Source organism: Phascolarctos cinereus, unplaced genomic scaffold, assembly GCF_003287225.1.
Source record: "Phascolarctos cinereus isolate Bilbo 61053 unplaced genomic scaffold, phaCin_HiC Scaffold_2;HRSCAF=192, whole genome shotgun sequence".
Classification (NCBI taxonomy): domain Eukaryota; kingdom Metazoa; phylum Chordata; class Mammalia; order Diprotodontia; family Phascolarctidae; genus Phascolarctos; species Phascolarctos cinereus.
The window spans coordinates 61,132,185-61,158,980 of NW_027555625.1; the positions used below are offsets into that span (position 1 = coordinate 61,132,185).

At 45.9% G+C, this 26,796-nt stretch overlaps 1 protein-coding gene across 3 annotated transcripts; it reads right to left on the reverse strand.

Moving 5' to 3' along the window:
* Positions 1 to 3,567: 3,567 nt before the first annotated feature.
* NUTF2 (nuclear transport factor 2) lies at positions 3,568 to 26,297 on the reverse strand. Of its 3 annotated transcripts, XM_020989311.2 has the most exons (6): positions 26,186 to 26,297; positions 25,546 to 25,660; positions 9,927 to 10,051; positions 7,694 to 7,765; positions 7,496 to 7,594; positions 3,568 to 4,092 (listed from the first exon to the last, which is right to left on the reverse strand). In XM_020989311.2, exons 3-6 carry the CDS (start codon positions 10,023 to 10,025, stop codon positions 3,979 to 3,981), a joined length of 384 nt encoding a protein of 127 aa, XP_020844970.1. In that variant the 5' UTR covers positions 10,026 to 10,051; positions 25,546 to 25,660; positions 26,186 to 26,297; the 3' UTR covers positions 3,568 to 3,978. The 3 variants fall into 3 exon arrangements, with proteins under 3 accessions (XP_020844970.1, XP_020844971.1, XP_078005543.1); XM_020989312.2 differs by lacking the exon at positions 25,546 to 25,660 and having other exon boundaries at positions 26,186 to 26,293; XM_078149417.1 differs by lacking the exons at positions 25,546 to 25,660; positions 26,186 to 26,297 and adding an exon at positions 22,417 to 22,666.
* Between the last annotated feature and the right edge of the window lie 499 nt (positions 26,298 to 26,796).

Sequence of the window (26,796 nt, forward strand, 5' to 3'; positions counted from 1 at the left end):
AGTGGAAAGACTTTAATAACCATCCACCTGATCTAATCTCTTATTTTACATAACCTGAGGAACAGAGGAGGGAAATGACTAGCCTGCCCATGGTCACACAAGGGGGAGAGCTAAATTGTAGGGATTGGTCTGGAATATAGAAGGTACAACCCAATCCCAGGTTCTACTAGATACGCTTTTTTCACGTGCCCAAGAAGCTTTACATTATCCAGTCTGGCATAAGCATGGGGGGGGTGAACCCAGAATAAACTCTGGAGTCAGGAGAATACAGGGCTTGGGACTTGGTTCTTTGGGAACGGTCTGAGCTTTACTAGAGAGAAAGCATTGTGCTGGGCATTTTGAGGATGGGCATCTGTCCCCAGCAGCACTGCAGTTCTTTGCTTCCTTCCTGAAAAGTGGGGTGGTCAACTAAAGTCATTCCCAAGTCTACTAAAATGACAAAGCCCTCTGAGTAAACCTGAGAAAGGAATCCAGAAAACTCAAAAGCAAAGAAAGATAAAGGACCACAAAAAAAGGCAAAAAAGGAGGTGGCGCAGTGGATAGAGCTCTGGCCTTGGAGTCAGGAGGACCTAAGTTCAAACCCAACCTCAGACACTTGTCACTAGCTGTGTGACCCTGGGCAAGTCACTTAACCCTGATTGCCAAAAAAAAAAAAGATAAAGGATCACTGAGCTCTTTGAACCCTGCATTATTACATACTGGTTACAGTACATGCCTGACAAAGGCGGCCACCAAGCAGGGGACTCCAGTCTCCAGAGTGGCCTGCCTGGAATGTAATTTCCTAGGGATAAGGACAGGCTCCTAGGTAAGCCCAGGTTTTGAAGTTCCATTGACATCTGTCATCCCAGGCTGAGATATTCCTCTGTCTTATCAAGTAAGATACAATTTTGTTTTGTTAAAAAAAAAAACCCAAACCAGCTTTTCATTGATTATACGTTTCAGGCACAAGTTGTGGCTGTCATATATAGTTTATATAGTGATTGTATCAGGTCAGTTCAAAGTAACCAAGCATCTGATTTATCTTCTCCGTCAAATAGTATCTACAGCCCCGAGCCCTTCAGAGGCATCTTTGTATCGAAGTATACAGCACATCTGTTCAGATGAGCAACATGCAAAAAGCCCACAACTCAAGAAACATGTCATCCTAGAAAAGATGACGGTCCTCAACAAAATACAGAGGGGAAATCATGTTATAGAAATGTACAGCTTAGTTTTCTATCACAGGCAGAAAGCAATTCTGGCCCCTGCAGCAATCCTGCAGGCACCAGGCATTTCAGGGCAGGGGTTACTGGAGCCTTCCAGAAAAGGCTACCCCCACCTCCCCAGAGCTGGGAATAGATCGAAGTAAGAGGAAGAAGCAAGGCAGTTGGTGTCACTGTACAAAAGACCCGCTCAACACTGATTTCCACCAGTGCTGCAACTGCTGGTGCATTGGGAACTAACTGCGTTAAGTTGAGCTTGAAAGGTCCTTCAAGAGGCAGCATGTGGTTGTGGCAAGATAACTCACTTGGCAGTTCTAGGCTAGGCTCTGCCACTGGCTATCTGTGCAGACTAACCTTAGCTAAGCAAACCACTTTGCCTCTGAAAAATGAGAGAACTGATCAAGATAACCTGAGGGTTTAACACTGTATAAAATGAGACACTAGTTCCAGTCCTGGGGTGCACAAAGGAATTGAGGTTGGCTCTGGTACCAAAAAATGGTCCCACCACCCCTGCTTGCCCTTTCACACTCCTAGTTTAGATCTACCACTTAAACATTTAGACTGTTTACCTATTTAGACTATTGTCTGGGAGGACTTGCTATAAAGACTAGCATTTAGAGAACAGAAGCACAAAGGGGCCTTCCTTTGTATCCTCCTATGGCTATCAACCTCTACCCCATCAGACTTAAGGATAATGGATTTAGGAGTGTCTGAGTCATGCAGTGGTGCAATGGGGGTGGAGGACAATTAATTGGAAACAACCCAGCAGAGGGCTGTGTGCGCATGTTGGTGTGTAGGAATTTCAGAAGTATAAAGTTGCTTTCTACATTCTTCCGTGGCTTCAAAACAAAGCTAGGTGCCCCCAAAGTAATCAAGCTTCTGTTGCCACCAGAAGGATATTTTAGGGACAGGCACACAACATTGGATAATAGGCCCAATGACATATGATTGTGTCTCACTGGAAGGGAGGAGAGGAAGGAGACAAGAGAGCAAATTACCCCAAGTTACCTTCCCCCCCTCCCCGCAGGCTCACCCCTGAGAGATTTCCTCTCCTAAATTGCTCCTGTGCTGGTCTTCCCAATACGTAGTCTAGGTATTGCAGTATCCTGGGTACACATGGACAGGGCTGACCAGCAAGGGAACAGGATCACAAGTAGCTTAGAAAAAAGAAAAACAGATCTCAACATGGGCTTTCTCCCTTCACCCAGCTCCAAATTAGAATGGAAAAGGAATTTTTAAAGAATTCCAGAGATAAGAAACAGACAGCATCTTTGTAAGCCATGCCCTGGCAATGTCAGTTCACCTCAGAGATCCCTGGAGGAGCAAAAGGAGATTTGTTGGCCTTTCATTCAGGCAGCAAACTAGGCCAGGCTGTTACTGCAGTCCACAAAGGAGACCCTGGCTGGCAAAAACCAAAGAGCTTTGTATGGAGGTGGAACTATATTCCCAGATTCACTACAGGAAAGAAGTGAAGCAGTCCTTTCTGCCCAGTAGGATCCCCCCAGAGGCCAAAGCTGGGACACCCCTTTCTGGGAGGATCAGCCCTTTGAGCAATAAATCTCATCCCTGTTCTTTCTGACCCTTTGGTCTTTCATGAATGCTGCCTCCATGGGTATATTCTAGGGAGAGAGAATTCAGTTGCTTCAAGAACCCACTTCTACAGAAGGGGAGAGCAGCCCTGGAGGAGGCATCCCCAACCTGTCCCTTTTAATCCAGAAGAGGAGCTATCTTCCCCAAAGATTCTCTTATACACCCAATGAGATCTGGTGATCAGTTAAAGCCAAAAAGAAACCATCAGAGTCCTTCCCAAAAGGCTCTGACAATTAGGACCCACTGGGCAGCCTGGCCACACATCAGCCCTCTTGGTACTAAGATCCGTGACCTTAGGAGGACAGTGCACAAAGACAAGAGCCCAGCTTGAAGGAGATGAAACATGTTGGAAACAGCGGGCAGATGTTGGAGAGGGAACGTTTGTGGGTGCAGCTGAGTATTCCTGAAGGCACAGGATAAAGGGAGAGACTTCTACTCCAACCAGGAACCCATTCTTCCTATGCCATACCGACACCCCAAACAAGGGTACACACTTTCCTCATCCCACTCCATGAGGAGTTCCAGGCCTTGGGGATAGGTGTTTCTGTCCTCCAAGAAGACAGAAGGAATTGTCCCTCAGAAATTCTCAGGCCCCAGTGCATCAGCAAGAGGCAAAGTGGAGGGAAGCCGAGTGCTACTAAGGTTTTCTCTTTGTAAATACTGTTCAGGGGAAAATTAAATAAGAGAAAAACAAAATTAGAGGATGACCTGTTGGATTGTTTATGCCCTAAACAGTCAACTAGTTAAACTAATCAAAACAATTTAAACTGTTAAGAAAATTTTCATGGTTTTATTGTATAATGAGGCGTTGAACATCTGAACAAATCAAGGTCGGGGCTGCACACGCAGCTGCTGCTTTCTCCTTCGTTTCTTTGGGTTACTAGAGCAACTTGTCAGTACATTTAAAAAAAAAAAGACAACCTTTTGCATTACTTAGTCTTTCTAAGGCATGCGCTGGTACAACACAAACTTCTCCTGTCAGATGCAGCTAGTCTAACATCCAAACATCATGCACAAGACGCTCAAACAGTGATGCCACTGCCCACCACGGTGTCCGCCCACCGCGGCCTTGCAGGCTTGTGTATGATATTTGGAGTGTTCTCAGGGGGCTGGGGAGAGGAAGTGTGAATAATATCAGGAAGAGGAGAGAGAAGGAAACAGCGTGGGTGCCTTGGGAAGAGGAGGCTCAGCCGAAGTTGTGCAGCGCTAGCCTGAACATGTCGTTGGTGCACACCCAAGCATCGTTGATGTTCTTTAATAGAAATATCTGGTGGAATCCCATGATGGGGTCTTCATCAGCCTGTGAGAAGAGAGGAAAGACACACCTTAGAACAATGTGGTAAGCGATGCAGGAAACAGAACCACCAGCTCTGGGCTTTGAGAACAAACATCAAAACCATGCCACGCTGCCTTCAGGCAATAGAAAGGTCGGTCAGTGGAAGTAGAGTCCAAAGATGGGCAGTGCTACTTCATACCTACATACCCGTGGTCAAGACACTTCAGTTTTCAAAGCTGTAAAACAAGAGCCTAGGACCCATTAAATAAGAAATTCAAGGCTCTGCTAAAAGGGGATACCCCACAATGCCAGTGCCCTGAACCTCTAGGATACTCCTCTGAGAGTCTGGGCCATTTAACAGCTGGCCTTCTGTTTCCCTGAGAGCACATTATCCACGACCAATACTGGTCCAGCCACCCTCGGAGGCAAGGTTGTCTGTGAGAATTAGAGACAGCTCCTAGAAAGGAGAGCTTTTCATTCAGACTTAGTCCAACTGCTGGCTCCAGCTAGAATCACTTAGAAAGAACATGCAGAGACTGTAAATCCCTGCAGGATCACGGAAGGGCCAGAAATTTACCAACCACTGGCCCTGAATCCAAAGTAGCCTATTCCCTAGGGCAGCATGGACTATTATTAGATACAGGGAACCACACCCCATGGAAAAGCAACACAGCAGCATCAGATTAGAAAACAAGAGGCCAGAAGCAACATGCACTGACTGGGCAGCTTGGGGTGTTCCCTCCAGCAGGGCTTCCTTCAACTGTGTTTGGGGAAACAGGTACCAACCCAACAGAGAGGCCTCTGGGGAGAAGATGAGCATGACCAGTGTAAAAGAATAGCCAAGAAACAGGTCCTTCACAGCCCTCTGGCAGCAAAGGCTAAAGGAAAGAAACTTGGATTTTCCAAATGGTACAAAGTGTGCCCTTTGTAAGGGGCCCCCTGACCCCTTATTCCTTTCAGGTGTCCTAAGGAGCATATGATCCATGTGTATTTCAAGCAACCCTAATAAAGTTCAGACAGTGCCTCCACACGTGTCTGCAGTGAAGCAGCAGGTTGTCTGCACAGGCACATCCCCTACTCCAACTCTCAGACATCAGGTTGTCCAGAGAGTAACCAGGCAGCTCAGAGCAGGCGCCCATGGGGACAGGATGGGAAGGAATAGTCATTCCATTTCTTGTTCGGCTCGGGGATGGAAGCAGCTCTCTGACCTAAAGGAGGGTGGCTTGTCACTGCCACTTGCTATCAGAGTGAAAAGCATAAAAGTCCACTGAGGTTCACCATGCTCAATAAGCAACTTTGTTTTAAGACTAGAGTTTGATTTGAGCCCAACAAAATGAGAAACAAATCACTTGAAGAAGCTGCTCAGGGAGATCTCTTGGGAGATGACTGGGAAGAAGGCTGATGAGAAAACCCTTTCCAGTTAAGAGAAAGGACAGAGCAGGGCAAGGCCTGGCCTGGAAAAAGAAGCCAAGCAGGAACTGAAGGACAAGCCATTGAAAAATGGTCAGACAGCTAGCCAGCAAGGTCCACGTCGATACACAAGAACACAGCTAAGCCCTCATCGGACCGAGGCAAGGCTTCGTCTGTTTCTTCTTCACGTTACCTACTCAAACTGAAGCACCCGCAGGGAAGCCAAATACTGATCATCTCACACTGAGGTATCACTGTTAAGGTTTATGAAGCATTTTCCTCACATTAGTCCTATGAGGTAGGGAGTGTAATTTTATCAGTCCTACTTTACAGATGAGAAAAGACAGAAAGAAGCCAAATAACTTGCCCAAAGTCAGAGACATGAAATAGGAGACACAAACTGGACTACAGCTTTCTGACATCAGATCCAGTGCTCTATGGGCTAGGCCACCTCTGTCTCAGCCACAGAGGTGCGACCCTCTCTTTCCCCAAGCTGTGCTGATACTTCTACACAAGAGAACTCTCCCAGTTCCTACTGGAAGAGCCTGTCTGCTCATGGCTCTGCTGTCCCTCGAGGTTTTCAGAGATGCTCAAGCAAGTCAACTCTGAGATTGGCTCCTAGGCAGTGCGACCTTCTTCAAGCGTCCACAGGTGGAATTCTACTTGGACTTCTTGGACATTCCTTTTCCTTCAAGATGGCCCTGATCTCACCTAAAGAACTATTCTGAGCAGTGGGAAACACACGAGTACTCAGGGACCCCACTAGAACAGGATGGGGAATATGTGATTAGAAACAGAATTTATGACGAAGTTCTGGGGATTTTAGCAGAACACAAACTTAGTGAGTCAATGGTGTGACATGGCAGCCACCCCCCCACCCCAGTCAATCTTAGATTGGACTGAGAAACCCAATATCCAGAATGAAGGAGTTAAGAGCCCCACTGTCCTCTGCCCTGATCACACCAGAGTCTGGACACCACATTTTAGGAAGGACAGTGACAAGCTGGAGAAAGTCTAGGAGAAGGCCCAGGATGTAGAGTCATTAGAGACAGTGAACTCTAAGGATTAGTTGCAGGGAACGGGGATGTTTAGCATCGAGAAGAGAAGGCTGGGGGGTGGGGTTGGGGGTGGAGAACAACAGCTGTCTTCAAGTATCCGAGGGGTTGTTTTCATGTGGAAAAGACACCAGAATTGCTCTCCTTGATCCCCAGGGGCAAAACTAGGAGCCGAGGGCAGCTGTGGCAGACAGGTCGATTTCTGCTCTAAGTAAAAGGGAAAACTTCCTCCCCAGGAGAGCTCTCCACAATTGGAATGGGCTGTCCCTAACCGGAGGTCTTCAAATGGCAGCTGGATGCCCACTTGGAGAGGACCCTGTAAAGGGGGATTTAGTATGAATCAGACAGAAGAGCCAGCGAGGTCCCTTCCAACTCTACACATGTGATTCTGAACGACACCACTCAAACCTAGATCCCCAATGCTCAGGGGGGATGTGGGTCTGCTCTACTCAGCCAAGACACCTAGGGCAGTTGTGAAGACAGAAGAGTAGAGAGGGAGACATGCCCCACAGCAAGCTTTAGAGAAAGTCTGATGAGATCCCCCCAAATGGCAGCTGCTCATTCTATGTACCTCTGAAGCAGGAAACAATGGAGGGCAGGAGACAGAATAACCCTTCTGCCTGTTATCCACAGGCAGCAGCAAGATGTAGTAGAAAGAGCGCTGGACTGGAGTCAGGAGAGACCTGGATTCGAATCCTGCCTCCGACACTTACTTGCGATGTGACTATGGGCAAGTCACTTAACCTCTCTGAGTCTCAGTTTCTTCATCTGTAAAATGGGGATAACAACACCTATAGTACCTATCTCACAGGGTTGTTGTGAAGATCAAATAAGATACTGTGCATAAAGTGCCTTAAAGGGCTATATAGGGCAGCTCCTATTATACAAGGTGGGAATTTCCCCCCTTTGGCCCCATAACTGAACATGAACAGTCCCGTCTGCTGTCAAGGTGGCCTGCTCACCTTTAGCTGCCCCACCACCATACTGAGTATACAGCTGTCAGGGGTGGGCTGGTGGTCCTGGGCTGTGATGCTGTGTTGGATTTTCTGAAATGGAAGGCTCTGAAAGAGAAAAAGAGGTGAACGTGAACTCCCAGCCAGGAATGTGGTCACCTTGGACCCCTGAGGTGGAAGGCAGAAGGAGACAGGGCTCGTACTTACAGACAATTTCTCCACGATGGCTGCTTTGCCTTGGAACTGCTGCCCTTCCCATGTAAGGCAAGATGCATCAATCTGAAAGGAAAAAAAGGTCAGAAAAATCTCATATTAGGGCCTGAGTGGGTGAGGGTCAAGGCCCCAGGACCAATGACTGAGGAAATGCAATCTCCCCACCACAACCTCTTTAAGACTTAGTCTAGGGGCAGTAAGGTGGTGCAGTGGATAGAGCACTGGCCCTGGAGTCAGGAGGACCTCAGTTCAAATCTAGCCTCAGACACTTACTGGCTATGTGACCCTGGGCAAGTTACTTAACCCCAGTTGCCTCACCAAAAAAAAAGACTTGGTCTAATTTTTCCTCTCCAATGGAATCACAAAGAAAGGTGAGCTGTACTCCCATGCACTGGCACCTCAGTCACTGCCTGGGAAAAGAAGGGACTGCCTTAGCAAAGCTCCCCAGCCAGCCTGAGCCTTCTGTCTGCCCCAAGCCCTCGTACCCACCAGCATTCTAGCCTGAGGCATCCCACCAGGCATCCCAACTCAATTACCCAGCAAGTTCTGAACATCATCTCAGGTCTACAGTGGTAGTCTTTTTTATCTGTCCATTTCACACTTCTTACTAACCCTTTCACAGGCAGGGGTCAAACCACTGGAAGAGAAAGCTGCCTGGAGCTTTTCTGTTCTTAAGCTTTTTCTAATTTCACCCAGATAACCATGTTTGGGGAGCACTCTGTACTGAACAAGGACAGACTCTGTACAATTATAAGAGCAATGGAAGACAAAATCCCCACAAATACTAACTTAATTACATAGTCTTATAAATATTTTGGTGCTTTGCCAATTTAGTTGTGACATATTCAATAGAATTTTTAAAAATCACAGGATCGGGGCAGCTAGGTGACATAGTGGATAGAGAGAGCACCAGTCCTGGAGTCAGAAGGACCTGAGCTCAAATCTGGCCTCAGATCACACGACACTTACTAGCTGTGTGACCCTGGGCAAGTCACTTAACCCCACTGCCTAGCGCCCTCACCCCCCCCCAAATCACAGGATCACAGACTTGGAACTAGACAGGACCCAGAGGCTCTCACTTCACCCCCTCCTTTTACATCTAGATGAAGAGCCTGGGCCAGAGCGGTTAAGTGCCTGGGAGTACGTGTCAGAACCTGGATGTGGACCCAGGTCCTGTGGCCACAAATCCAGGGCTCTTTCATGAAACTGCTGGTGTGACAGTCGGCACTGCCAAGCAGCTTGAATGTCATCAAGACCATAGTTGGGCCCGAGCTCTTTCCCTCAAGACCAACAATGGGTGTGCTACCCATTCCTAAGATTACTTTCTTCACAGGACCCTAGAGGAGTAACAAGCTTACCACAGAAACAATGTTATAATTGGTGCCAGGTTCTCAGACTACCCACAGAGAAGTTCATGGTGCCCCTGAAGTACATACACTACTACTACTACTAGTATTTCGTGTAACCACGGGAAAATTCATGAAGTTTTCCCCGGCAGAGTGCATAAGGGGTCTTGTTAGTTATATAGGGTAGATGCTCAATACATGTTTGTGGAATTGGGGACACAGAGAATACCCCTCTGCACCTGAAGCATCAGGGGGACTGGTAAAGAGGGTGAATCCTCGGTGTAAATGATTTGATCTCTCTTTTTAGTTACATAAGAATAGGAACTTCCTAGGTACCCCTTTACTTTTCCATTAGAGAGACCTCTCTCTAGATTAATTGCCCTGCAGCTGTTCTAAACTGTGTAACCAAGGGCAAATGAGGTTAGGGAACAGGGCTTTCTATTTAAATTGTGCATCCATCAAAGTGCAGAAGCAACTACAATTTCAAAATGTGAGAGGCCTTTCAAAAGGGGAGGGAGGAGATTAGGAGGCTAGAAAATAGTGTGAAAATATCTAATAAAAACAACTACAAGTCATTGAATCACACATTTGGAAGAGATATTAAGTCAATCCTCTCTTTTTATGGATGGAGAAAAAGGACCTCAAGGACTTTCTCAAAGTCACAGAGCTTTACTGAATAAGTGGCAATACCAAGATCAGAACCTGTGACCTCTTATATTCCCAATCCTGCAGCCTTTGGTAAAACTGATTAAAATACAATTTTACCTGCTTCACTGAACAGTCTGGAACTTGGGGCCAATGGCTAATGCAAGTCAACCAGCCCCACCCGCAGGAAAGCAGTCTTGTCCCATCCCCAATCATCCCACTCCCCTGGCACTTACATATATTGCTCCTAATTGGGTTCTGTCATTATCAAATAACTGGTAGTAATGTTGCACAAAGCTGGATCCAATCTGCTCCCAAATCGGCTTGTCTCCCATTCTGGATTCTCACCTAGCAGCAGAAACTGCAAAAGCAGCAAGACAGAGATAACATTGGTATCAACGGCCTGGCACAAGAGTTTGAAAAGCTCTTGACAGTGTCCTGTCCCACAGTCTTCTCTTCAGACAGCTGTTCCTACACTGGGTACAGAACAGCCTCTGATCAAAAATCCCGCTCCAGATCCAATACCAGGGTGGCCTCAGGATAGACCCTTCGGAAGCTTCTGCTAATCATACATGTGACTTTTTACACGAGTGAAAATATATACTTATGGAGCATTTGTTGGGGGATAATATTTTGGACTCGGTGGGTGGGAGGGAGTAAAGGCCACATAACCTGCCTTTGATGGTCTTACAATCTAGGGGGAACCCATTTGCTAGCAGGAGTACTCTGGGTAAAGGTTTCCTAGGATATCCTCATCAGGACTAGGTGCCATCTAGCCAACCTGCAAAGGTAGCTTCTAATATTTTAGTTATAGGATTGACTATCTCATACAGCAACCAGAGCCCTCTCTATTACGCCCCCAGGACTAACAAACTACATTCAAAGCCAGCCCACCGAAGGGCTGTGATTAGAAACAACCCTATTCACCAAACTAGCAGAGGCCCTGTGGCCTAGCCCCTTCCTGCTCTGAGAAAGCCTATGGTCATTTTTCAGGGAAAGATAGGTCAGAAGACACTCTGGCCAAGGCTATCAGGTCCCAAGGTCTCTAAAGGGGAAGCTGTCTCTTCTACCCTCACTTCCACAAGGAAGAACAAAAATCTCTAGGAACATTAACCAGAATGAAGTTCCCCTTACGGAGAAGCTGATAGCCAGAGGAGGAAGGGCCTATGCCTGCCTGCTCTGTAGTCTGGCATTCTGAGGCAAGTTTCCCTGTCAAATAGGCTATAGACCCTTCCTTGTAGTTCTGACATGAGTAACTTTCTTATCCTGTCATGCCTCATAGAGATAAGAGCATTATGTCAATGTCCCAACCCACAGTGGAACCTCAATCCTAATAGGCAGGCGAAGAGACAGGGAGCCCTAAGCCCACGCTGAGCCGCCATAATTGGTACCACTGGCAGCCAGAGCCATCAGGAGGCAAACACAATCAGGAAATCACAGGTATAAACAGCTGAGGGGTTAAAAGACAGGTGGGGGTGGGTGCTCAGTGGTCTCCATTTTCCCAACTAGCAAGCACACTTCCTCCCTAAATGGGAAAGAAGATGAAGAGAGGCTTTTTCTGTGAGCATCTATGTTTGGGGAAGGAAAAGGTCTGGATGCCTCTTTTCCACATTCATTTGCACACAAGTATGATTTCTAGGAGGAAGATCTCCTTTTATATAGCTGATGGATGGAGTCCCTGAAGCTGGGGCCAGGCGGGGCTGGGCTGGGAGAGCAAAGGGTGGATCTCCTTGGTGCCTGCCTGCCTTCCAAAACTTCAGGTGGATTCATTTCAGGCCCAGCCAGGGCTCAGGGCCTGGACCAGGGTGAGCCCAGGGTATTTAGCTTAGCCCTGGTCATCCCTGGGTACCAAGCCCTAGACCCAGCAACCACTTGATGTGAACTTCGAGTTGCTTGAGAAGAGATGGGTCCTTCCAGCTCCTGGACAAAGAAGGCAGAACACTTTCCTGCTCATAGGGTGCAAGGTTTGTTATTTCTCCATAAGCCAGCAAATTCCAAAAGCAGACGCCAGCTGCAGGGAGGGGAATGCCCCAAAGACTACCTGGCTTAGGGTTCTCTTCTGGGGAAGCACTGGCTGACACAGGGCAAGTTTCCTCCAAGTACTGAATGGAACAAGTGGGTGCGACACAAGAGGCCAAGCTGATCTTCCCCATGTACTGTCGTGCTGCTTGCTACAGAGGCCACAGGGGGGAGCTGGCTCCATTCCACAGGGAGGACATGGCGCTCACAGCAGACAAACAGGGGACTCAGGCTCCAAAGACTTACAGAGAATGGACTTTAAGAGACCATCTAGTCCAACCTCCTCATTTTACAGTTGTGGAAACTAAGGCACAGTCTTAAAATCACACTAGTAACAAACAGCCGAGTCCAGATTTCAGCCTAGATCTTTCCATTCCAGATGACTTTTCCCCTGAACCAGATCCTCAAATCTCCCCCGGCCCAAGTGGCTGAGGGTTAGTTAGGAGGACAGTTTTATTTTTAGCCAACATAAAAATACTTACCATGATGGCTCTTCTAAAAATAGAGCCTACATGCTTAGATGACTGATAAACCCATGTCTAGGAAGTCTAAAACGAGCTGCCATTGAAGGAGAACTGAAGCAGGAGTGGGTAAGCTTTGTTTTAGCTAACACAAGGTGAGCCTTAGCTCACTCACTGTTGAACAAGAAGGAAAAGGCTTAAGATTTATTCAACTGAATCCTATAGGCTGCTGACTGCCAAGCCCTATCTCCCCTGATCTGACCAGCTTTCAAAAACACTGAGTAGCAACACTGAGTGCCAGGCCACCCCTGGGCAGCTACAATGGAATCCCAAGCCACTGGGCAAACACTACGGACTGAAGTACATCATATTCAAAGTGGGCATGGCTCAACCTATACAGGCAGCCAGGCCTCCCAGGCCCAAAGGATAGAGAATGGGGGTCTTTCAAACTGTAAGTGACCGAGCTGCTTTCAAATCTCTTTCTCTCTCTCTCTCTTGTCTCCCGCCAATTCTGTTAACTGAAGGAGGGATAACCCTTTCAAGTTCATAAGAATTAGTTGGGAGGGACTTTAGGATTAATCTGGTTGCACCCCCTCATTTGACAGAAAAGAAGGCTGAGGCCCCAAGGGGCAAAGCCCCACTCTCAAGGTTCCATAAGCATTAAGAAGCCCGGCTTGGGTTCCATGCTAAGCATCCTGACCCTAGCTCCATGCTATTTCTGCACATATGCTGCACTGCCTCTCCTCAACCCCTTCTATTCTGGGCCGGAGAAGCTCCTCTGCTGAGGCTCCTTTCCAGCCTGCTTCTCCCCCCATTCCAGGTGCTACAGAAATGTTATTCCCCTCCCCCTCCCAGGCTAGTCCTCAGGCATCAAACCTGAGGCTGAAAAACTCCCTGAATGCCACTGAATCAGACTAAACTATAACTGGGAAATGTTCCAACAAAATAAATAAAAAATATAATGCAACACAGATCATGTTAATTTGTGGTTTTCTAAGTCAGTATGCAGCTGCAGAGATCTACTTCTGCTGGAATTTGACACCACTGGTCTAGTCTGCCTACTGAAGGATGTCAAAAACTCACCTTCATCTCCCCTAGTTTGCTCAAATTCATTCCTTTTGAGAACTCCATACTGAGGGAGGTCCCCAGAATACTGACACTGTACCCAGGGGCACAGCTCCTCATCTCTCTAATATGCATGAAATAATAAACATAAGCATATGACTTTCTGAAGAGTGTCTATGACACCAGATTACTGGCAGCATCTCAAAAAGGAGGACTACTTTTAAAAGTACAATTACTTGGAAAAAGAGGATGGAGGAAAACCCTAAGGCAATCCTTGATTCACCTTAGAACGCACTAAGTTGTGTGCAGAGCTTCGAGGTGACAGTCTGTACTAGAGCTCAGCTAAAGCTACATTGTGGGGTGGAGCTGGGCAGCGCCACCTGCATCACACTCAAAGAGGCCTTTTTTAAACATCACCTGAATTAGAGTCACCATGGAAATGTTCAGACAGTGAGGATCCCAGAGAAGAGCTGACAGAATAACAAGATGAATTGTAAAAGTGGAGAAAAGCCTACAAATCTAATAGGTAACAAAGTCCAGGAACAAATCGTGTATGTTAATCACGGCTTGATTGTTAATAGTTATTTAAACATAAAAAATCTTATTTAATACTTTTATAGGTATTTTTTAATATGAGACACTGAAGCACAATTACATCAATATGGAATGGGAATTACAGCTTCAAACTTTTCTAAAAAGGCCATATAATTGTCTACAGCCTCAAGTAGCACATGAACAGAACAAGCCTGCCATATATTTTAAAAGGGCCTGATCTTTCCAGAAGCTTCTCTACAGTTCAGAGAGAATAAACAAAACCCATATTTATTCTGACTAAAAGATCTTCCAAAGCATCACAGAAGTTTAGCTTCTGTTAGCAAAACCTGTTTTTGTCTCTTTAGGGATAAGGCACTTGTCAACAATCACTTATGGAGAGGAGAGGTAACAGGTCCAATCAATCCAAATGTCTATGTAAGTGTGAGACAGCCAAGACTTTACTTCTTCCTAAAAGTGCAATTATTTCAAGAAAATAAATTGGACAAGGAAGATCAACTTCCAAATGAGTATGAAAGGATGGAATGGCTCTTGCTGCTAATGGCACCCAGACAGTCCTCTTCAGAGCGCTCAGAAAGGAGTCGATCTCCTCAGAGCAAAGGCACAGAGGTCCCCTTTCACAAGGGCTATCAGCTCCCTTACTTAGACTGCATGAAGTGGTGACCTTCTCTGGTTAAAGGGGGTGGGGGGGTCGGGAAGCTTTCCCTATTAATATGCTTAGTCTGTAAAGAGTCCTAGGAACAATCAAAGAATAGAGTGAGATCTCAAATCCAAACCAACCAGCCAGAGACCTATATGTTTCATAACCTTTAAAAGACATGATCTCATCACTTCTTCAAACCTTCAAAGTCACAAAGTCTAGTCAAATTACACAGCTAAAAACCATGTCCAGCCCTTGATCTGATTGTCAGCGAGAGAAGAAAAAATAGGAAGGCGCTTAATCCAATTCCATTTGCCCAAATGATAGGCAGGATCTACAAAAACCGCAGAACTCAGTAAGATTAGAGGCTATGTTTAGCAGTGCAGCTAAGAACATACAGAAGCAAAACTCAGAATTAGGAGACAGGTCTTCCAAACCCAAAGTCCAAAGAAAACAGAAAAGCCAGGTCACTGGAAACATTCAGAATCAACCATGGACCTTTACTGAAGAAAGGCCCAGTATTCTATCACTCAAAAAGAATTTTAAAACTCTATGCTTATTGACTGACCTACTGACCATTAAGTCAGAGAACAAAAATCTGCCTGTCTAGGCCAAAAGGAGCCTTACAGTATCCATCAAGCTGCCAGAAGGGGCTGATGCCTTACCGGGCCTCCTGCAGGACAGCTTGTATTTCCCCACTTCCAGAAATAGCAACGAGCAAAATGATAAACAGACGTGAAAACTGATATAAACCTCATCTAGAGTATAGACTGAATGACAATCGATCAACCAACCAATTTTTAAAAAGCCTATTTTGAGCAATATTCTTAGTCCTGTAATCCCAAGGATGGAGAAATGTGTTAATACTAAAGACATCTACAGTGACCTGAGTCATGAGCTGCATGGCGTAGTCCAGCGCTTCCTAAATATATAGGGTCACTACCCACAGTTCAAGAAGCACTGAAGAGGTCGAGAGTGAAAAAAAGTTTAAGAAGCCCTGGTGTATACCAGAGTACTGGACTGTGTTTTAGGAAGATGCAGGTCGAATTTCTCCTTAGACCCTTAACACCTAAAAACCTCTTTAAATCTCAGTTTTCCTATCTGTAACATGAGATTAGATTTGATGATTTCTAAAGTCCTAAACTAGGTGGCAAAGTGGATAGAGCACCAGGCCTGGAGACAGGAAGACCTGAGTTCAAATCCAGCCAGCGACACTTAGTGGCTGCGTGACTCTTGACAAGTCACTTATCCCTCTTTACTTCAGTTCCTCATCTGTAAAATGAGCTGGAGAAGGAAATGGTAAACCACTCCAGTTATCTTTGCCATGAAAATCTCAAATAGGGTCACAAAGAATCAGACATGAATAAAATGACTCAATAAGATGCTTTCCAATTATTCTAAATCTAAAGATCCTATAACCCCCAATTCAGGAGATTTACACCTTACAATAATTTCACTTACAGTCTTCCCCTCAGATTTCACACAACCCTTTGTACCTTTCCTAAGCATTTATGCACTATTTTATATTATAGCGATTTCATAGGATTACATGATTTATAGATGGAAGGGGCATTTGAGAGTATTCAGTCCAACACCTTCTATTACAGATGAGGAAACTGGGCCCTAAAGAACTAAAATGACCTGCCCAAGGTAACAGAAATATCAACTAACAATGAATGGACCATAACCCCCCCCCATGTCTGCTTTCTCTTAAGCTTATATTTTCCTAGCACCCAGCAAAGTACTCTACTCAATCCTCAAAACTCAGCTTAAATCCCATCTTCTGCAAGAGGCCTTTGCAGGTCCCCCTACTAACCCCTACCTCAACTTGCTGAGATGACCTCCCACTGACTGTACATATGTATGTATGTACAGTCTCCCTCTCACATTAATCTGTGAGCTCCCTGAGGGCAGGAGGCCGGTGGGCACTTAATAAGTACCCATTAAATGCTTGAAGAGGCTTAATGTTGGTTAAACTGAGCACATTCAAAGCAAAGAAATCTGATTAAGGAATTGGACAGATGCAGCCTCCAGGGAGGACAACAGAATGCAATCTCATCAGCTAAAAGAGTCTTTTTCTCTTTCAAATAGGCACATTTGTCTAGTTGGGATACCCTTGGCTCAGCTGACACAAATGTTGATATTGTAGACAGAAAAAAATGTGGATGACCCTAGGACAGCCTGAGACTGAACTGCTAGAAGGCAGAAGCCATGTTCTAATCAGTAAATCCAGCACAACACTATTCACATAGGGACCCACTCAGGGAATTATATGGCCTAGAGTCAGAAAGGCTTTGGAAGACCACCTGTCTCCACTCTCACTTCACAGAGAAGAGGAGTGATCCAGAAGGGTGCAAGAACTTGTCCATGGCCACACAGCTAATAAATAGCAGCCCTAGAATTCAAACCCAAGCATGAAGTTCAAACTGAGAGTTCTTTCCACTGCACCCTTCCAACAATCCCACAGCCCTACAGTCAAAGAAGCTGTTCTCAGGAGGATATTTTAGTGGAAGGTTGGTTTGAAGGAAAAATGCTAAATGAAGGGAATAGTGCCTTCTTAGAGGCCAGGGCGCTAGGTCCAGTTTGGGGATGACAAGCTCATTTATCCGTAGTCCTAATCTTCTCCTGAGCCTGACTCTGTAGCAGGAAAACAATCTCACTTAACCAAACGGTTTTCACAGAGAGACAGGTGACTTTGTTCTCTATGTACTAGAGCCAGTGTCACCCCCCCATCCATATGATAGTAATTAATCAAAATGTATATAGAAAAAGAGAAAATAAAATTGCATCCCAAATTACACCCTGTCTATGATACACCCTACCACGAAAACCCAGGCTCTTAGTAAACTTGGTCAGATTGATGATGACTGTTGAGATGCTGCTGTTTCTTTATCCTAACCTGTAAAAGAAGATTCAAAGAAACACTTCCTCCACCATCCCTCGGCCTACAACAGAGTACCCATGGGCAGGCATCTGAAAGATGCAAGGCCACACAGCCCAAAGCCCTAGATAATGAATCATTTGATGATAACGATCATAAGTAGACAATTCCAATCATAAAAGGAATACTGATCCTTTCCCATTATTACACCTGGGCAAGAGCAGGAGGAAAAAGTACAAGGCCTGAATTAGGACATTTTATTTTGCATCTCTACCCCACCAGTGGGTGATTTTGGTCAGCTCAAATTTCTGGTGCTTCTAGTATTTACTTCCCTAATACTATTCAGAATTGAAACTTGATAAACCTATCCATCATTAAGAAGATCCTAGAAAGATATTTGAATTTAGGGCCATAAGGGCCCTTAGAGATCATCTAGTCCAATATTTCATCTTATAAAAAAGAAGACTGAGGCCTAGAGAAGTGCCTTGCTTGAAATGAAGCATAGCCAGAATGAGAAAGAACTCCCAGATGAGATCCTAGTAGAACGCTATGGATTTGAGCCTGTCGTTGTGGTTTCCAGAATGTGAGTGTGTGTGCTTACGCTCGCACGCACAAGTGAAGAACCACACTGCTAATGGACAAAGACCTAACACAGAACACAATATTAAGAGTTGGAAGGGTCCTTGGAGGTCTAGCCCACTTTCCCAACAGAGGAATCCTCTATACCACTGCTGTCAACCTGTGGACCACATACTGACTTAGAAAACCACAAATTAACATTATCTATGTTGTGTTTTTGTTAAATATTCCCCAATTACCTGGGAGTTCTGCCAGCCCCCTGCAGGTGGAGAGTCTGACATCTCTTCCCTACACAATATCCCTTACAGGTTATCTGGCCTATCTATTTGAACGGTCAGAGACAAGATGCTCACCACCTCGTGCGGCAACTCTTTCTATTCTTGTTCTGTTATCAGATTCTTCCTGGATCAGAGAATTACTGAGATGATATCCGCAATGAGACCACTGGGCTACCCCAGTAAAAACACACGGCAGAGATCCGAAACTCAATCCCTACATCAGACCAAGAAATGAAGAATCACAGAGATCCTCCCATTTCACTTCTACTGAACTGTCCCCTTTGCCCAGGAAGTCCAGCCTGGAGCCTCGGCGCTGTTTTACTCACTGACGTTGCTGATGGGCGGGGCTGGGGGACATAATCCCAAAGCCCAGCTGTTCAAGTGCTGCTTTGAGCCCAGGTTCCACTAGGACCAGGCATGCTTCCTCCCCACAGCAGTTATCGAGCTCATTCAGGGAGCTACAGTTAATTTCACATTAGAGAAGATAGGGAACTAGAAATTACAGCAGAAGGTGTAACAAACACACAAGTATAACCTGCAACTTTGTAACAGCTGGGTTCATTACAAGACCATGGGCAGGTCCTGTCTTCACTTACCGCTCTTATCGTTTTAGACATTTTCGGGCGTGTCTGACTCTTGGGGACCCCTTTTGGGGTTTTCTTGGTAAAGACACTGAAGAGATTTGCCCTTTAGTTCTCCAGCTCATTTTATAGATATAGAAACTGAGACAAAAGGGGGAAGTGACTTCCCCAGGGTCACACAGCTAAAAGTGTCCGAGGCCTGATGTGAACTCAGGAAGATGAGACTCCCTGACTCCAGGCCCGTTGCTCTACCCACTGTACCACCCAGCAGCCATTAAAAATGTAAAAGAAGCTAGAATGAGTCCCAGTAATCGATACCCAATGTGTAATAGACAATACAGACAATAAAAAATCACTTTCAAGGGCCGCTAGGCGGCACAGTGGATAGAGCACTGGCCCTGGAGTCAGAAGAACCTGAGTTCAAATCTGACCTCAGACACACGATACTCACTAGCTGTGTGACCCTGGGCAAGTCCCTTAACCTTGATTGCCTCAACCCCCCCCAAAAAAAATTATTTTTGTTTTAGAATGAATTGTTTATAGGAAAACCTCTACCTCTGCTGTGCTGAGGCTGGTAAAGTCTGCATTCCCAGGTCACCTGATGAGTGATCACGAAGGAAGGTAGCTCAGAAGCATTCTGGGATTGGAGGGAAGCTCAGCTGGGGTTATTTTGTGATCAGTCTTCCCATACAGTGCAGTTAAGTGTAGGTGATATAAAAACAAAATCCACGGGAATAATTTTTTTAAAAAGGGACAAAGATAATTCATACCATGGACAGGTAGTCTTATATGTTGGATCCTCAAAAGCTGCCTCTACTGGCCACCAGACACATGAGAATTATTGAGGCAAGCTTACTAACAGTGAGGGCTGCCCCAAAGTGAAACCAGCTGCTTCAGGACACACCGAGCTCCCGCCACTGGAGTTTTTCCCTCAAAGGCTGGATGACCCCTTATCATAGCAGGAATTCCAGGTCAAGTATGGACTGGGCTCAATGACCTCAGGGCAAAGGTTCTAGAGCTGGAAGAGACTTTGGCAATCACCTCGTTCAACCCCTTCATTTTAAGGATTTGGAAACTGAGGCCCAAAGAGCAGGAGTGACTTGCTGTAGGTCACACATGTGGTCAGTAGCCATGTTGGGAAATGCAGCTGAGCCCTGTCATTCTATTGAAGTCCTTGCTACTAGACCAAGCTGCAGATCCTTTCAAAATAGATAAGACAGAAAATCCAGTGTCCTCTGAATTTTTCTAGGGAAAAAGAGACAACAGAAATTCCAAATTTAATCCCTAACATAAACATAGAGAGAATCCCTAACTGCCCGAAGCTAAGGTCAAGCTCCTGCTTCTACCTGGTCTGCACATATCTAGAACCAGAATTTCCAAACCAGGGATTCTTACCCTTTTTTTGGGTCATGGACCTCTACTCAGATTAATGCTAAATTTCAGTTAGAGCTGTGTGAAAATAAAGATGCAGCTTTTTTTTTAGCCCACCCAAGTTCACAGAGACCCTGAAATATATCCGTGGATATAATTTGGTCTTTGGACGTCCATGGATCCTTGTTTAAAAACCCCTGCTCTAAAATGATTTGACTATTCAGTTTTAATCTTCACTCAATCTGCTTTTTCCAACACTCATTTCTTCTCCTTTCACATTAACTTCAGAAACCACAATTACAGCAGCAGTGTGACTCAGTAGGCCACTAAGAAGCTGAGAGTTCAATTCCTAAGCGGGTGAAGCTTAGTATTTGTCTACAAAGTGGGGCTCTCCCCACTGCACTAAGTCATAGAACACTCTACTAATCACTGGAGCCAGCCAGCCTGCAATCCCTGCTCAGTAACAAACAGGTCCTTGTGGAAACACTGAAGGGATAGGTGGGTATTCAGAAAGATAGAAACAGCAAAACCCAAGATTAGCCCAGAATAGGAGGAGAAAGAGATGAAAGGACAACAGGTAAGAGCCGGACAAAAAGCTAACCTTTCTAGTAGCAATGAAAAAGGAGTGGAGAGAAAACACAGCTGCAAATTTGAAAGTGGATGCCTAAACCTAATAAACCAGAAAAGAGAGATTAAAATGTCTTGATTTTTCTAACAATCGTAGCAATTTACAATGACTGAGACCTGCTCACGAAAAGGCCATGATTACAATCCACTTATTAGTCCTCCTCAGTCCCCTCAGGCCACCTCAAGTCTCCAACTAGCAACGGGATGCCCCCCAGAACTGAACACGGTACCTGCCACATTAATAACAGGCACTTAATAAACTCTTGGTGATCAGACTGAAAACAGAATCCCAGGCCCAGTCCTACTATACCACTAGAAATCAACACTTCAGGTTTAGAATACAGAGAATTTTGAAGGCAAAAGAGACTAGAAGCATAACCCAGAGCAATCTTGCCCCTTCACAGATGAGGAGCCTTGCCAGAGGGTCACACAGTAAGTCAGTGGTAGGGCAAGCACAAGAATCCAGATCTTCTGACTTCTCATCCACTTCCCTTCCACCACTGTCAGGCTATCTTTCTGATATTCATTTTTAACCTGGATGTCATCCTGGACAGGTCAGCCCCAAGTTTCATTTTTTTTTAACTACTGGAGAACAAGAACAGAGAAGAAATAAGAACACTTCTCTCTCCTACCTAAGCTGAAAAGAATGGATCCTGTGGTCTTTTCTTAGATTGATTCCATACACACCAACTTACAGCTCCGGAGCAAAGGCAGCATTCTTCCCCTGAGAGAAAACCTGGAACTAGCATCAATCTTCAGCCCATTCCCATTCCCCAGCCAATCAGACCAGAACTGATCACCAAATACTCACTGAGCACCTTCCTCCCCGCTGATAGCTGGGAAAGTCCATTTGAGGAAGGACTTCCTGCCTTGCTCTAACATGGAAAGAGACTGGAAAGGAAGCATGGTGGTAATAGGGGGAAGGGAATAAGCATTTATTAAGCACCTACTGTATGCCAGGCACAAATATTATCTCACTGAATCCTCACAACAACCCTGGAAAGTAGGTGCTATTATTATTATTATCTCCACTTTACAGCAGAGGAAATTGAGGCAGACAAAAGTTAAGCGACTCGCCCAGGGTCACAGAGCTAATGAGTATCTGAGACAGGATTTGAACTCAGGTCTTCTTGACTCCAGGCCCAGTACTCTCTCATTGCATCACCTACCTTACCTAATGGTAAGAAACTGCCCTACAAATTTTAGCCACAAAAGATTCCTAGGGAACACTAAAGATTTGAGACTTCAATTCCTAGATGCTTGACAAGAATTTTAACTCATTCTATCCCAAAGTCTGAATAAAATCATGTGGTCATTGTCATAAAATCTAGAGGGCCCTGGAATTTGGATATCATAGAATTAAGAGCTGGAAAGGATCCCTACAGACCATCTAGTTTCGTGGTTCTTAATCGGGAGTTCGTGAACTTTTAAATATTTTGATAATTTTATTTCTTTTTTTTTTTTTTAACAATCCTGTGTGTTTTATTTGATACATTTCAAAGCACTATTGTGAGAAGCGGTCTATAGGCTTCACCAGGCTGCCAAAGGCACGCAGGACACACACAAAGTTACGAAGCCCTGATCCAACCCAACTGTCATCGTACAGATGAGCAGACAGAGCAGAAGAGACTTACCCAAGTCACAGGCCAAGAAGCAGAGAAGGGATACCAACCTGGGTTCTCTGACTCTAAATCTTGTGTGCTTTTCACTGTACCACACTCCCCTGTTTATTCCTGAACAGGTTAAGTCCAAGCAAATTGCTCTGTGGACGTCCAAACATTCCAGATGGCTAGGTAAGGTAGCAGATAAAATATGGATGGTATGGCACATGGAGTCGGGAAGATCTGAATTCAAATTCTGCCTCTGACACTGACTAGCTGTGTGATGCTGGGCAAGTCACGTCTGTGTCTCAGTTTCCCCATCTGTAAAATGAGGATAATAATAGCATCTCCCTCCCAGGACTGTTGTGAGGGTCAAATCATCTAGCATATGTAAAGTGCTCTGTAGATGTTAAAAGTGTTAACAGTGTTAGCCATGACTATTACCTCCCTGGGGCTAGAAAGACTCAATAACCAATCAATGAAAAGGCTTAGTAACAAAAAAGTATTTCATCTGGTGACACACTGAGCAGAAAGTCTACCTTTAACTGGAAAGTTAAGGGGTAAACAGGGCTCATGAGAAGGCCTTATGTCCTGTAACATATCCCAAAGGGGATGACTGGGCAAGGGTCTGAGAAAACTGCTTTCGGGGCCAAGGAATCCTGCTAATGCTTACTCCTGCCATCTTCTGATTTCAGGAGTCCTACATCCAGGGCCTCCTCAACGGCTGCTGCATGTCCCACAAGTCAGCCTCTTTGGAGAACAAGCAGAATTGGCTGATGTTGCCTCCCCAGCCCAGGGAATGAGCCTAACTTGCTCTGTTGTTTAGAGAAGGGGGAATTGAGAAGTTAGGGATGAAAGGAAGTTCCCACTGAACTTCTAAGTTTCCTTTCTCAGTCTCCTGGCCTCAAGTATTGATTAGGCCACCCAACTCCTAAGTCAAACTTAAGCAGCAACAATCAGAGCTTTTTCAGACTTTTTGACACCTCTGGATTTTAGACCATTCTTCAAGGTGGTGAGGGGGAAAAAAGAATCATCATAATCACAGTAAAACTGTACTGGTTGGGATTGATACCAAGGAAAAACAATACATAAAACAAACACTAATGGAAACTTTCTTCTAAAGAATTCACAGCACTTCACACTGTCTCCTCAGGTAACACAACATCCCTATGGCCATTCTTATTAGCAAATGCATTAAACTGAGGCAGAAAAGTGGAATGACTTAGTCATACATGGATGAGCCATGTGGAATCAGCTCTAGCCCAACCAATCCTTTCCTCTAGACTGGCCTAGCCGGTACCAACACCACAAAAGACTTTCCATTAAGTGCTTATCTTTAGGGGTGGTGTTAATTTCAATCAGATCAACTTCAATCTATGCCAGAGGAATCATTTCATTACAAGAAGTAGAAATCAGTAGATTCTGTAATGTTAAAGAAATAGAATCATACAACAAAGAAGAATAAGGCAATGACTAAAGTCAGTCACTACATCAAGAGTGATGATGAACAAGGGTGGCCAGGATGAGCTCCTCAAGGCTGATCTTGTACATAAGGAAGCTCTCCATGACCAGAGTGACAAAGCCAACCAATCAATGAAAACCAGTGACCTCCTGTGAGTGTAAGGAACTTGTGGTACAATAGAGTCAGAGCTGGAAGGGACGATGCACATAAACTCATTTTGTAAATAAGGAAACTGAGCTCCAGAAGTGACTGCCCACAGCCAGTCACACAAATAGTTAGGCAGCAGTGCCTGAATTGGAAAACAGGTCCTCTATCTTTAAATACAGTGTTCTTCCTATAACATGGAAATCCTTCAAAAAAAATTAAGTGTAGAAACTACACTGGCTTCTAAAGCTACATGAGAGGTATGAGGCTATGTAAGAGATAATGATTAAATTAAAGGAGCTAAATATCTACAAGTGCTTATTATTATTACCTCCTGGTTTTACCTGAACTAAGTTGCCTCATAGGAATCCTTCACTACCGAACTCAGGGCTAACTACTCAGAAACAGATGAACAGTCAGGGTGTCCTAGCTGCTCGTATCAGAAAGACCTTGCTGGACTTTAGAATAACTAACCGCTGAAGTTTAGTCACCAATCCATCCACCTGGTCACAGTGGAGTAAGGGATGTAAAAGATCACTTTAACAGGCAGAGAAAGAGAGTGACACGTCCATGTGTTTTCAGTTAGTTTTTGCCCCATAAACCAGATATATACCAACTGGGAACAGGATTCTACAAGACTCTGAGGTGAAACTGACAATACTTAGTATCCAAATGTATAGAATTAGTGGGGGTTAGAGTCAGAGATCCTGTTCAGTCCCATAAGCATTTATTCAGCATCCATTATGTACGAGCAAGGCAGGGCAGCTAGGTGGTGAAATGAACAGAGCACCAGCCCTAGAGTTAGGAGATCTGAGTTCAAATTTGAACTCAGACACTTACTAGCTATGTGACTGTGGAGTCACTTAATTTTATTTGCCTCGGTTTCCTCATCTGTCAAATGAGCTAGAGAAGGAAATGGCAAACCACTGCAATATCTTTTTCAAGAAAACCCCAAAAGGGGTAACAAAGATCAGGACAAGACGGAAACCACTTAGCAACAACAGTTGAACAATGAGCAAGGTAATGTGCCAGACAGGCTCCACGGATTTTACCTCAAAATGAAAAATGGCGTTACCTGCAAAATTTTAAAAATGGGATACTGGCTAAATAGTAATGTTACAAGCAGGAATAGTGAAGTCAGAGGGAAAAGCAGACTGCAGTGGAAAGATAAAAGCAGCTGAGTTCTGGGAAGCTGGATCATGAATCAGGAGATCTAGATCCTAGCTCTACCCTGCTACTAACAAACCTTGGAGAAGTCCTATCAAGCTTCAGTTTCTGACTAAAATGAAAGGGGTCTCTAAATCTCTAAAATGCCTTTCAGGTTTAATTACTATGATTTAGCTTCAAATCCTGGCTCTGAACCCTAAACTGTATGACTTCACCTCTCTAGGGTCTATAAAATTTGGGAATTGGCCTAGAAGCTGTCTGAGGCTCCTTCCAGCTTTACAGCCTACAAACTCCCATAAAACCTGGGTTCAGATCTTGGCTCTAGTTCTCCACTAAATTTTGGAATCTGAGGAACTGGGCTTGAATCTCAGCTCTGACCTGTGTGACCTTGGGTCAAGTCTCGCTCTCTGGGCCTCAGTTTCCTCACCTGTAAAATGAGGGGATTGAATTAGAAGATGGTATCTTAGAATTAGGTGGTCTCTTCTGGCTGTTAGGCTCTGTAATTTAACACTGGGCTCCTGGGGTAACACTGGGTCCGAAGCCTGCAAACACACGCACACCATCAGAGGCAGAATTAAAGGGAAGCCCCCACCCCGTACCCATGACCCCGGCCCTACCCCCACCCCGCCTGGCCCGGCGGGAGAGACGTGCGGCCAGACCGCACGAGGGGGGGGTGCCGGCCGACGGAGGGCTCGGCTTGCTCGGAAGGTAAACGGGACCCCAGGCCGGGTCTCCCAAGGGCCCCCCTCCCAGCACCCGGACCCCGGCCGCCTCCGCCCAGGCCGCGTGACTTTTTTTCTTCTCCCCATGACCCACCCCTGGCCCCCGGGACCTCGGCCCCTCCCTGGGCCAGAGCGAGTCGGGCCTTTCTTGCAGCCCCAGAGTCTGAAGCGAGCGGCCAGCCGAGCCCCTGAGCACGGGGAGGGCGGGGGCCCCGCCAGGCCCGGCCAGCCCTGGACACAGGTCTCGAACTAGCGCTGGGGCAGGCGTGCGCCTACCCCGGCTAGAGGAGGCGGGCGGTTCCCTGGGGCCCAGCCTCGCGCGGCCGGACAATGCGTTGCACTCACCCGACTGGCTGGCACGATGGCAGCGGCGGCGGCGGCGGCGGTGGCGGCAACCGAGCGCGGTCCCGGACCGACTGTCCCCCCCCCACCCACCTTCCCTCTCCCGCCCCGAGCCTGCAGCACTCTGGGAAATGCAGTGCGGGCGCCCTAGACTTGAGCCGGAGGCTGCAAGAGCAGAACTACAACTCCCAGCACGCCGCGGAGCGCGGCCCGAACGCAGTCTCCCTACCCAGGAGAGGTGGGGAGGGAACCGGAAGAGACGGGGCCTAGCCCGACCCCGGAGCATTGTGGGCTAGCGGAGGACCTTGGGAACTTTCTGCCTTTGCGCTTTCCAGGAGTCCTATCCAAACTCTTCACCTCCCAGAGAGCTGGACAATTCTACGGCCGTGGCACCCCATCGTGTCAGAAACCTTCCTGGCCCTAGCCTCTCCAGGGGAAATCCAAATTCTAGCCCTTTCATGTTAAAGCTGGAAGGGGCCCTAGAGATGATTCCATTCAGGTCCCCCCATTTTACAGATGAGGAGACTGAGCTCTTAAAGAGGTTAATTTCTTCAAGTCATCCAGACAGTAAATAGCAGTTCCAACCCATTCCGCCCCGATTCCAAATCCCATAT